A 12,496-nucleotide genomic window follows, 5' to 3' on the forward strand; every position below is an offset into this window, starting at 1 on the left:
TTGAAGACTGGAGAAAATGGTAGAATGTAGTTGAGTCTAAAAGCAATTGCACATTTCTAACAAAACTCATCTCACCTACCTTTAATCATCTAACCTAGCTTAGTCAACTAGATATTCTCTAGTTGAGAGAGAAAAAAAGTCTAATACCATCAGTCAGATCCTGATGGAACCGCGCTGGGAACACAGTATTAGTTACTTGTACACAGAAAGGCTGAGAGCATGACATGGATGATAGAATACCAGTGAGACAAGGAAAATAAGAGAGCTTGACTTGTTTAGTTTGATGGTAAAGACACAATATAACTGCTCTCTAAAACGCACCCAGAAGTAAATACAGGAAAGAGATACATTTTAGTTAAAGGACAGTGTTGACACAAAAACATAGGGGCATATAGGGTAGCCACTAAGACATTCTGAATACAATCAGAAGTCCCAAAATTAACTGAGAAAAACATTCCAGAAATAGTAATAAGAACAAAGCTGAGGTTGAAAGGCTCATGAAAAGAACTGGCTATGGAAAGAGCTAACTGAAATACTGGCCCTTGAAAACATGTTGAACCTGAGAGCCTAGAATGTCTGTACCAATCCTATTTTTTATGTTTCCTGCACAAATCTTCCAGAATTTGCTGGAATAATTAAAGTAGACCTATCTGAAAAAGTAACATTCTTTAATAATGATACTTTACCTTCTGTGGCAAGAACAACGTGAGGGCCACTTCCGTAACTCAAACAGGCTATCTTTTTGCCACATAAAGTATCTAATCTCCTTGGTTCCATAGTGCTCTGGATATCACCTGTTCCCAAACACCCACTGCAGTTTGTGCCAAGCACAAAAACCTGTTATAACAAGAATCACAGTATTATAATTTAGGTTGGAAGAGACCTCCTGAGATCATCTAGTCCAACACCCTGCTACAAACAGATCTAATGAGATCAGGTTGCTCAGGGGCATTTCCAATTGAGTCTTGAATACCTCCAAGGACGGAGGTCCCACAACTACTCTCAAGAGCTTGTTCCAGGATTTAACCACTCTCATGGTAAATTTTTTTTTCCCTAATATCTAATTGGAATTTCCCATGCTTCAGTTTGTGTCTGTTGCCTCTCATCCTGTCACCATGCACCTGCAAGAAAAGCCTAAATTCATCTTCTCTTTATCCTCTGATCATGGTAGGAAACAATTACTACCAAAGTATTTTCAATATGAATTGATCAAAGTGTTTTCCTGATTCTGTACACTACCTTTTGTAGCTATACTATCATAGTTCTGGCTTTCATTATAAGTTGACACATAGATAACCGAATATGCCATGTTCACACACACTTTTGGACAATTACCTCATCATTTTCTGTTGCATACAAGACTTCATTACCAGCACTGCCAAATACACAAGCTTGACGAATTAATTTGAGCTCCTCTTGGGAACAGAGAGAAAAAATTGGCCATTTCCCAATATCCAGCATCTTCAGAGCTGACAATAATGTTGCCTCCAACACCTGATATTATAAAAAAGACATAAACACATTAAAAAAGCAAAGTGTGTAACTTTTCAAGGTAAAAAAGTATTAATTCTCCTATCTCCTCACCAAAACAGTATTTCATTTTGGAAAAATACTTGGAGGGAAGCTATTATAATAAACAAATAAACTATATCATGATCCAGAAAGAATGGAATATATGTAAAGTATCACATAAGAAGTTAATTGCTGAGGTCATATTTTCACTATATTCATATGGTGTAACTCCTAGTTTATAGGATTATATGTACTAATATAGAGTGTAAATTGTACATTCAAAACTGATAAAAGTTTGTGCCTTTTCCTCTGGTGTCAAAGTTATTGCTAAAAGCAGAAACCTTAAAAAATCTGCCAAAGAATACACTTATCCTTGAAAAATATACACATTTGTTTTAAAGCACTGGAAGTTAGGGTGTCCTTCAATTGCACAGACTCTCTTACTGGCTCAGAATAGGATGTGACTTGCTTTAAAATGTGGGCTCTAAATTCCAAATGAAAAGAAAAACGTGAGGAAATTTTTTCATCATATTGTGTGATGTAAGTAAATTCTTACTTTATGTTTATGTTTTTGAAACCTTAGACCGGAATATGTAGCTTTGAAACTTAATACTAAATTAAACCTATCTTGTAAGTCAAAGAAGCAATTGAACATAATTGAAATGCATAGATTGTTCTTCTATTTTTTATGGCTTACATAAACAATATTTCTTTCGCAAGTATTACTTTTCTACCGACAGTTTTGATTTTCTGCTTATCTTACAGCCTTGATTACACTACTACTAAATGGAACCAAACTTCTTCCTCTTGAAGGGCAGCAGTACAGAATTCACAATATAAATTCACATTCTGACCTTGACACTGACTCCTTCAGAAGGATGAGATTCATCCTCCATATGGATTTGTGCCTGCGTCCCTCTGCAGAGAGAGAACCGTGGTTAAAACCATTACATGATATTGCTGCAACAGTATTTTATGGAACTACACACACTTCATATTAAACCAGAACTATTTACTTGTGTGAGCTGAGGAAGTAAAAAATCATGAAGTTCAGATATTTTTGGTTTTGTACTGAACTATACAGTGATCAGAAACAGAGAGAGACTCTACTGTTTTGCATTCTTACTCAAAAGATTAACTCTTGGACAAAACCATTTGTAAAAAAGCAGTAAAATTTACTCAGACTGTAATAGAAAAGGGAAAAGTTTTACTAAATATCATACTTTGAAGTCTTTTTATCCTAATAAAAATAAATTTAGATATAAATAATAATATAATAATATAGACATAATTTTCTAAGACTTGAGCAAAGGAAAAGCACGCTGGATAGAGTTTTCCATTTTCAGCTTAAGGCTTCAAATGTTCTTATTCCAGTTCTGTTCTAAAAACCAGTGACAGAAAAAAAAAATTGGGGTTTTTCAGGTTTAATGAAAATTCTTAAAATAGTCACTCCATTTCTGAAAAAGACTGCCAGCCCTGCAAATGACTCAAGTGATTTCTAGTATGTGCAACATTAGTAGAAACAAATTTTCAGATCAGATGCTTTTTCCCAGATGAATATGCACAACTCTAAACACTTAAAATATTTCCAAACATAAAACCATGCAAATTCATTTTCAGTAAGAAAGAACAGATGAATAAGTAGCTTTAAAGCCATGAAAGTTTATTTTACTCAACAAGTAAGAAAGTAGTACACATCATTTTCTTGGAGATGTACTGATTCAGGCAATACTGAAAATCTATTTTACATTTAACTGAAAATTACATGTCTATAAAATTCTGACTACAGGCAGATAACATCTAACAAACAAGAAGCTACCATTTTACTTAGTTACTTTTCAGAGGATTTCAGCACTTTAAAAGAAGTATCCAACATGGCTTTATAAATCTAGCTAACTCACTATTAATCATGCCTCTCACATCAAATTCTAGGCACTATAACCTAGGCCAAGGACCCAAAACACATGAAATTCGTATGGTTTAAACATTTTTTCTATGATTTAATAGAAATTTCTGCAATTTAATAAATATGATTTAATCTAATGATTAAACAACAGTACTTCTTACCTAGTTTAAATGAATAAAAAACTGAACAATCGCTACAGCTCAGCCATACTGAATATGCACATTTTTATGTTTGAATATAAAACACAAATCTCCATACACACAGTGCCTTTTATACATTCAGTCTGAGACCCTAAATGATAAATTCAACTCATTTGTAAGTCTAACTACCCTCCACTGGGCTGATTTTGCACATAAGGCTCAAACACTCAGCCAAGCTGAATGAACTTGAACGTAAGTCATGTTCCCTTTCAACGAGGACAGCCTGAAGGATTCTTGCAGTTGCCCACATGTAAGCACCTAGCGCTAGTTGAGATGGCCAAGGGTTCCAAGACACCAATGGTGCTGGCAGATAGGATACTGGACCCATAGGGAATCCATGCCATGCTGGAGCATCAACTAGGAACCATACAGCACTATATAGTTACATCTGTACAACTGAATAGTGCCTGGAATGACCACATATGGCCAGTTAACCAAGGTTTGCAACTCAACACATACAGAGTAACTTGTTAAGCTGCTTGCTGTACTGCAGTTTGTTACTATTTTCTTCAATTATAGTTATTTGTTTAAACAACAAGAATGCAAGTGGTTGATTTTGTCTGTATCTGTTACTATTTGAAACAACTACTCTAATAAAGGTCTCTGGTATAATCAGAATCTGAGCAGGACCGTATTACTTGATTGCAATTATGAAATGCTTAGGTTCAAGTATGTGAATATTCCTGTTCTAAGGTATAACCACAGTATTTTGCAGCATCAGTTTCCTGCACACCCTAGCAATGCTGATCTGATATAATCCATTTCTTGGCCTTCTTTGGCCTATACGCTAACACCATACTGCTGATAGGTTCTCCAGGAGAACAGTTATTAGTTATGAATTTTCTGATTTAAGTGAAGACAGAGGTCTACATTTTTTTCTTCAATACTTTTGAAACACAATCGACATCTGTTATTCCTCAAGTCCTAATATTTCAATTCAATTATATCTTTTTAGACTGAAGCACACAGTTTGTCTTTAATGGCAGTTACACTTGTTAATATAAGCCCAATACTTCAGGATGGCTCATTTCAGTCACCTAAGGAAAAATTCTCCATTCCTCTACTTTTTCAAAGACCCCAATTAAGAAACATGCTGATAATTTTGAACTTTTTTTTTCAAGAAAAAGCACACTTATATGCCTTCACAACTCAAAAAGATAGGTTTTATCTGAAATATAATTAAGAAAAAAGTTAACTCCATTCTTCAAGCTGTTCTGCAAACACAGATACCTTATTTTTGAGGAGCCTTACAGGAGTACATGGAATGCTTCAAAATGCACAAGTTTATTAATTTATTCAAATGCACTTATTCTAAGAAAAAATACATACTGATTGTCACATGTCTGCATCTGCGAAGGTGTTGTTTCTAAAAACCTATAATTGATTTAAGAATACATGTTCATTCTTGGATCCTGAAAACAAAGAAAGAAAAAAAATAAATCATTAAACCTAAGAATTATTTTTACTTGCATAGTTTTACTAAATTCATCTTTGCCTGAAGCAAACACAGCATTTTCATCAGGATTTGAACAGAAATAACTGAATTATTGAGAATGTCAAGTACAGAAGAAAAACATAATCCTAGCTATTACAAATTATTGGGGCTGTTCATCTACCAAATCTTAAAATATGCACATAATTGCTGAGGAATGTTACTTTAAAATAGGTATCCATTAATTAAAAAAAAAAAATCCTGACACTTGCTTTAAAAAGTAAAAAGACAAGAGATTTCTCATGTATTAAAACTTCATAAGTTTTCACTAGCTTTTTTCCAAAAATTCTAAAGCACAGATCCACAAAAGCTAACTCCATTGTAAATAACCACTTTTTGAAGAAGTACACGGGGTTTTAGTACAAAAATATTTATATTAAATTTAAAATTTTACAAAACTTGTATCTGGAATTCATGTACATTTTAACAATCTGGACAGGATACTCTGGCACTCTGAGTTTACGTTTTGGAATTTCTAAGTTCTGACCTTGGATTTGCTCCGGATAGTGCCTTGTCTTTGGGTAAGCAGTGTGTACTTCTGTGGAATAGATAAGATTGAATTAAGGAATACAAATATGACTGAGGTCTGATTAGGACTGAGGTCTAATAAGACCATTTAATCATAAATATTTAAACAGGTTCACTGACTCATTTGAATCTAACATTCTGGTAGATTCTCTCCCTCTAGTAACTTGGCAAGCAAGTAAATTTTTTTTTGGAACTCCACTTAGTATTTCCTCACACTTATCTTGCGCGCTCATGAATCCCAGCCACTGAGCCAAAAGTCTGTGCGGAGCTTCTTCCTCCTAGGCCTCTAATTACAGGCTAAGAAAAAATCAGGAAGAAAAAGTCACAGAGAAAAAGGACTTAATCACACCTTTATGGAAGGGTCCTAACCTTCTCTAATCTTCTTAATTTCTCATCAGTTTCCTATAGCAGTCATCATGACATGATGCTAACTTGTTGAAGCGATCTTGCAGGAGAGGACAAAACATTAATACTAGCTACAGTTATTCCTATTGAACAGATTACTGGGAATCATAAAGGTCACAATTCCTCTCTAGGAAGACTCATACTGAGGATTCTCTTACAAAAATTATCTTCTTTCTTCAGTATGTATCTTTACAAAGCTTGAACAAACAGTGAAATGTCATTACGCCATCCAATGCTGACAATAAACTGATAGAACTCAGCTCTTCATCTACTCCTCCACTGATGCAGCATTTTTCATTACCAGGAAGTTGCAGACCCTGAAAAATAGCAAATGCTTGTTTGAAGAGCAGCTATTCAAACTAAATCATATTGAGCTGTACAAGAAAGAAGCCCTGAGAAACTAGTAAGAAAAACATCCTCCTCTGACTGAGGTATACAAACACTAATCATGGAGGAAGTAAGGAGACCATGGGTCTTTTCTCTTTTCTTACTTGTTCTTTGAAACCAGACTGACTTTTTGGCTCCAGAGGCAAGCTCCACTGGCTGCCTACTTATTTCAAGACTAAATGTACAGGTACTTTACAGGTTAGATCCAGGACTCTGAAAAATTGCTGATACTTGCTACAGAAAGTTCAAATTGAAACAACCTGAGATAAGACAGTCTTATTGGCTCACCTTCCAGAGACAAAACTTCAGCCATAAACATCTTTTTTATGATCTCTTTTTAAAAGTGGTGCTCAGTTGCAACTGTTGGTTCTAGGGATGGACCTCCTTTATCTGAGCAGGATAGATCAGAAGCTCATCCTATACACAGGATGTTGTACTAGAGCTAGATGACTGAAAGCTACTTGCAAAGATCTTGGAGTAGTAACATCATCCCCCAAAAAGACACTAATTGCCAAGAGGAACTAAAGTAGAGAAGAAGTTGGAAACAGCACACAGAACAAAACACCGGCACACCAAAAACAAGGAAGGTGTTGAGAATACTGTTTTATAACACATGCTCAGTATTATCTTTCGATACAGCTCCAATACTGTGTGATAAACATATCAGGAAAAAAAATGTTCTGAAATAAGTGAGAAGACAGGAAAGAAAACAGAAGATATGTTTTTAAAGCAATTCAGCATTATGGAAGATTAGATTTTGTTCTTTCAGCTCTTCTGTGATTTAAAAAGAAGTGTCAGCATCTGGTGTTAAATTTCTGCTCTAAGTGACAAAATTGTTTTAAAAACCTACAAAGACTCTTGGAACACCTTCCCCTCACCACTAGAACAACCTTGAGGCTTCAGGCTAGCTGGACAATTTGACAATTTCATTTTTATAACGAGTGCTATAAAAAACAGAGGGGATAAGACACACAGCTTACATTCAGTTACTTTGTTTCTTCCATTCCTATTCCAGTGCCCTTTTTTTCTTCAGAACTGCTGTCTATCGTCCTCACTGGAGTAAAATGGGGTATTGTTTCCCAGTGAGCAACAAGAGTGGAACTGACTGTAAAAACGCATCATCTACTAGATGGAAAATGTTTAAAGCAGAAGAAAAAAAATCCAATTTTTCCTCTCCCATTCTACAAATCCTCCAGTCACTCTGAAAAAAATAATTTGAAAGCTCTGGGTATCCAGCTACTTGACTGAAAGAAATAAAGAATGAATGAAGTGAGAAGCAACTAATAAGAAAGACAAACTGCATTAGAGACTAATGAAAGGTAGAAGTACAAACACTAGAAAGTACTAGTAGTTTAGTTTATACTAAAATTTTTCATCTCTAAATAGACTTACTGAAATCTCAAACTCAGCAGCAGAAAAAGAATTAAACTTCATAAAACAAAGTGTCAATCAAAAAGACTTTCACTTTAAAAATATTTATGTTTCTTTCTACAGATGCAGAAATACCTTTTGAAAGCAATCAACTGTTTCAGATGACAGAAACTGAATGCAAGAACTACTTGCAATGCTGAAAAGCAGTACAGTAGGATGCTGGGGTCATTTTCACATAATTAGTGGTTTACTTCTGTAGTGAAAGAAAAAAATAGCGTGAGCATTTTCTCCAGACCTTTCAGTGTATTAATATAAACAAACATATTTTAAAATACACTAGGAACAGTGTCAATCCTCTACCTAAATCTAATACCTCATGTGTTGAAGGAAAGCACTTTTAAAAAATGTGGTTGATTCCAGATTTTCAGAAAAATCAACTTGAAAAGCTTTCTCATTGCTGACCTATTAGCCAAATCCCAAACACACTTTGTTTTGTTCCTGTAATCCATATATACACATAAACATAATAAAGTATTAACAACTGTGGTATTTACTAAATTTTTTAACAGCTCTTTTCTATCTTAAGCATGGCATAAATTTCAATATACCTTATATTATAATTAATTTGGTATAACTGAAATTTGTATTGATTCTTCATTCTTCATCTTGACCTTCAGACATGAGCTACAAAATGGGAAAGTTCAAGAAATCCACTTTCGGGAAGCAAAAGTATTCCAAACATCAGACTTTAACAGAACTTTATTAAAAAGATTAACCATATAACAGAGCAAATTAATACAAAACAATATAGTAAGTATGTAAGTTGATTAATATTATGTTTGTTATGAATTTACAGAATCTTAATACAAAAATGTTTAAGCCTCAAAATTTAAGCAACACTAACAGGTCATCGGATTGTTCATGATAAACCATATGTAAGCTTCAGATGTTAAGCTGCACCACACCTGCATGCAGGAACCTCAGAACAGACATCAGTTCAATGCCATAAAAACATCATGCCAGGGAAGAGCCCTTAAGATTTAATCATAAATATTAAATTGCATTAATAAAAAAAAAAAGCAAGCAAACATACTAGTTTTGTTATGCCGCCTCTAAGTAGATATAAGCTAGCATAAATTATTAGTCTGCAGCTAATGATTCAACCACATTTTGTGCCTTATATATCTTAACTGATGGATGCTTTAACTGTCAGCACTTGCTGTTAAGAAATATTCACAGCTGCTGCACTTCTAACCCATAATCCCATCCTTAGATGTCTAAGGAAGGTCTTTCTGGCCTAACATGGGCTAAAAGCTACAATTCATAAGGTGCATCTTCTAGAACTTCAATAAAAGACGTAAAAAAGCCTACAAGCATTACAAAAGCACATCTGATTTTCTTTTCTGCATTCCCTGGTTACTTGGAGTTAGTAGAGTTGTTCTGTATAATGAGGCCTTAGTCCATGATACAGGCTTATTCCCACAGGTAAGAAGTTTTACCTGTATGAATGTTGTGCCACTGAGTGAAGTTTTTTCAGACAGTGTTTGATGCAATTCCAGCATGAACCAGTAGCCACAACTACACTGGCACAAGACACCATGACATGGGTCTTGAATGTGCATATTCCTGGGTTTCCCCAGCATGAAAGTTAGGGGGCAGAGGAATGATGCATACCCAAATCTTTCCCTGATACAAAGTCAGAATTTCCTGGATGTATATATATATATCTCCATATACAAAACATGTAGCTATGTGTGTTCATATGTAGACATAGCCAGTATTATATAACTGGATCTGAAAACTCTTGGTAGTTTAAACTTTGATAGTTATACCTGTCTGCATAAAAAGATAGGATATGTTAAAGAAGAGAAAAGAGAGCTTCAGCAGTAAATAGAGTGTATGAAACAGTTACTTTCTCTATGAGCAAATGATTGCTTAATTGTCCATTTGGGTATTTATTTAACACTCAGTTCTGACACTGGCACTGACCACCGTAAGTGGCAAAAACACTGAATTACACATAACAGACAGAGGTTGCCCATCTCTTTCAGAAATTTGGAGATAAAATGTTTTTCCATGTGGTAAAAGTTTAAACATCTAGGATTCAATCTAACCCCTGTAGCAGTCTCCTCCAAACTGCAATACATTGTATGCATGAGGAGGCCAATCTTAAGTTATTTTACCTTAACCTTATCACTCAGAGTTCTTTTTTTTTTTTTTTTTTTTTTTTTTTTTTTTTTTTTTTTAACCTGGATGACTAAAGAACCTTTAAAAATACTTGCCTACAACTAACTTGGACTCCTTTGTCTATTCTCTTTATACTACACTACCTCCCACTTAATTTTGCTTGTCAGTCCTTTTTCTATTCTTTGTAATTTTAGTAATACATTTTGAGATGGGTACAAGTTCTTTCTCAAAGACTTATTTCCTTGGATATAAATTCCAAATAAATTCTACCCTTAGCATAAAGAAATTTCATAGCTTCATCATTTCTACAGCCCTTGGCAGTCCAGTACAACTGCCATCACTAACTAATCTCCTTAATTTTTCAAAGAGTGCCTTTCCAGAACTAGACATTTCAAATCTATTTTTGTTTAGCCTTCTATTTCTATTTATTTAATCAAATTAAAAATGTGACCCAAGATCACTTATTAAACCAGCTCTTTTCTGAATTTTCTCACACTACTTATTGAAAGCAAGTCTAAAGTCTACTAATTCAGTGCCTGTTTGGTGAACTCAGACCTGTCACATATAAGTATAACTGGACTGTTGTATGTCCTTCCCAAATGATGCCATTATCTATATCAAAAAAAAAAAAAAAAAAGAAAAAAAAACGAAAAAAAAAAAGAAAATCCACTCATGACATAATTAATGATAAGCAATACTTTTATACAAATCCAAATGCTGCAGTAGAGCAAATAGCATTAAAAGCACTTCAAATTTTGCTCCCCAAAGCAATGCCAGGCTTGATCGTTTTTTATCCGCACAACCTCTCCCTGCTACTTTATTGGCCATCACATCACTTGCCATCCTGTGTTACTTCATCATACTTATTTCTCCTGCCCAGATAACATTAGCTCTCGTCCCCCATATTCAGCTGGGCCCTGACTTCTCAGCGTTTCCTTAGCCATGCCCACTTTCACACTCCTCACCATTAGTTCAGCTTCCACCATTTCCTTGCCCAGATGGATTACAATGATGCACAAAGATAATTGTGCACAGACCGTAATCCAGTCCCTAGCAAGAATAAAACCACTTTGCCTATTGTGCCCTGTCTTTTAACCTATCAATATCAGAACTACCCTCTCTACAAGCATCCAAACCTCCAAGCATTAAAATCTTTTATCTATTATTAAATCTTCATTTCCTGGCTATTCTTTTTTCTCTGCATTAAAACCATAGGTGGGCATCCAGCTAAGCTTGCCTAACACACTGCAAGCTTCGTATTTCCTCGACACACACGAGGACAGAGCTCTCCAGCATTATTCAATTTAACCTTTGGTCTACTCATTTCGTGGGAGAAATTACAAATCTCCTGATTACATCCATAAACCATGCACTCTGCTTTGGAAGAAGACCCCAGGCAGAGGGACGCCACACAAAACTCGCCCCGTGCAGACAAAACGGGCAACAGCTTCCTCCCCGAACCCTCCCCACTTGCAGCCGCGGAGCGACAGCCACCGCCTTCCCCTGGGGCGCGTCGCGTCCCGTCGCGTCGCGCCGGCCGCAGCCCACCGACGCCCTCGCACACAAGATGCCGGCCGGGGCCGCGGCCCCGCCCGCCGCGCACGCGCAAGGCCAACGGCCGCTGGCGCAGGGGCGGGAAGCGCGCGAGCGTGCCAGGCGCCCTCTCCCCTCCCCCCACCGCCCGCAGGCTCGAGGGGCCGGCGCGGGGCGGGAACGTCCGTTAGAGCCGCGCGTGACGCTGCCAACCGCCGCCCGGGCGCCAGCAGCCGTGGCGCCGCCGCTGCCCCGCGGCGGAGGGGCGCGCGGGGCTCTCCCCGGCGCCCGGGGAAGAGGGAGGGAAAAGGTGGCGGCGGCGATCCCCTTCCTTCATAGCTTACCTTCCCCGCAGGCGGCGGCGGTGGTGGTGACGGCTCCTCCTCCCGCCAATGAGGCAAGGGAAGATGCCGCCGCACTCAGGCGCCTCCTCAGCCGCGGAGGGAGGGAGAGGGCTTAGCGCCTCCCAGGGATCCACCTACTGCCGCAGGAGCGTGGAAAACCAGGGATCGCCGGGTGAGCGAGGCCGGCGTGGACGCGGCTGCTGAGGTGGATGCCACCCCAGGGGTCCGTTCTGGCTGCAGAGCACTTCCCTCCCTCCGAGTTCAGGGAGAGATAGGCCAAGGCAGCACCTGTGTCCCCTGCATCGAGGCGCACCTCTTTTGACGGCGTGGCAGCTTCAGGAAGACACAGATGCCCATAGGGAGTGTGGCATTGAGGGACACAGTCTAATAACACTTTGCGCCAGGCCCTAAGCTGGTGACTGGCTTAAGTGCAACTGAGAAGACTCCATAGTGAGAATCCCATGCTCAAAGATGATTGCCATGGGAATATCAAATACCGCTAAGTTATTTCAAGGTGCCATCTTGGTTTTTTTGGAAAGGAAGTGAGTGTGACCTTGGTATTTCTCTCCTTCTCATATGCTTTATCTTTAAAATTAAGTCCTCCCAAACAGAATACATTTGAAAAGCATTT

At 37.5% G+C, this 12,496-nt stretch overlaps 2 protein-coding genes across 9 annotated transcripts in view; one reads left to right on the forward strand and one right to left on the reverse strand.

Moving 5' to 3' along the window:
• RB1 (RB transcriptional corepressor 1) overlaps positions 1 to 2,709 on the forward strand; it is a 113,606-nt gene extending 110,897 nt beyond the window's left edge. Inside the window, exon 27 of the mRNA XM_062567004.1 lies at positions 2,278 to 2,709. Coding sequence (XP_062422988.1) covers positions 2,278 to 2,323 — 46 coding nt within the window. The 3' untranslated portion in view covers positions 2,324 to 2,709. The remainder of the gene's footprint in view (positions 1 to 2,277) is intronic.
• LOC134135541 (RCC1 and BTB domain-containing protein 2) overlaps positions 1 to 11,952 on the reverse strand; it is a 39,787-nt gene extending 27,835 nt beyond the window's left edge. For 3 of the 8 annotated variants that reach the window (XR_009957303.1, XM_062567006.1, XM_062567012.1), the window contains exons 1-7: positions 11,866 to 11,909; positions 6,202 to 6,360; positions 5,598 to 5,648; positions 4,948 to 5,030; positions 2,367 to 2,430; positions 1,336 to 1,494; positions 687 to 837 (exon numbers count right to left, since the gene is read on the reverse strand). Coding sequence is in view for 7 of the 8 variants with exons in the window: in XM_062567006.1 (XP_062422990.1) it covers positions 687 to 837; positions 1,336 to 1,494; positions 2,367 to 2,430; positions 4,948 to 4,967 (394 nt within the window). In the remaining variant the exon portion in view is untranslated. Of the gene's footprint in view, positions 1 to 686; positions 838 to 1,335; positions 1,495 to 2,366; positions 2,431 to 4,947; positions 5,031 to 5,597; positions 5,649 to 6,201; positions 6,361 to 7,936; positions 8,377 to 11,865 lie in introns of those variants that run through there. The other 5 variants (XM_062567007.1, XM_062567009.1, XM_062567011.1 and 2 more) reach the window with 5 other exon arrangements.
• Positions 11,953 to 12,496: the final 544 nt, after the last annotated feature.

Source organism: Rhea pennata, chromosome 1, assembly GCF_028389875.1.
Source record: "Rhea pennata isolate bPtePen1 chromosome 1, bPtePen1.pri, whole genome shotgun sequence".
NCBI lineage: Eukaryota > Metazoa > Chordata > Aves > Rheiformes > Rheidae > Rhea > Rhea pennata.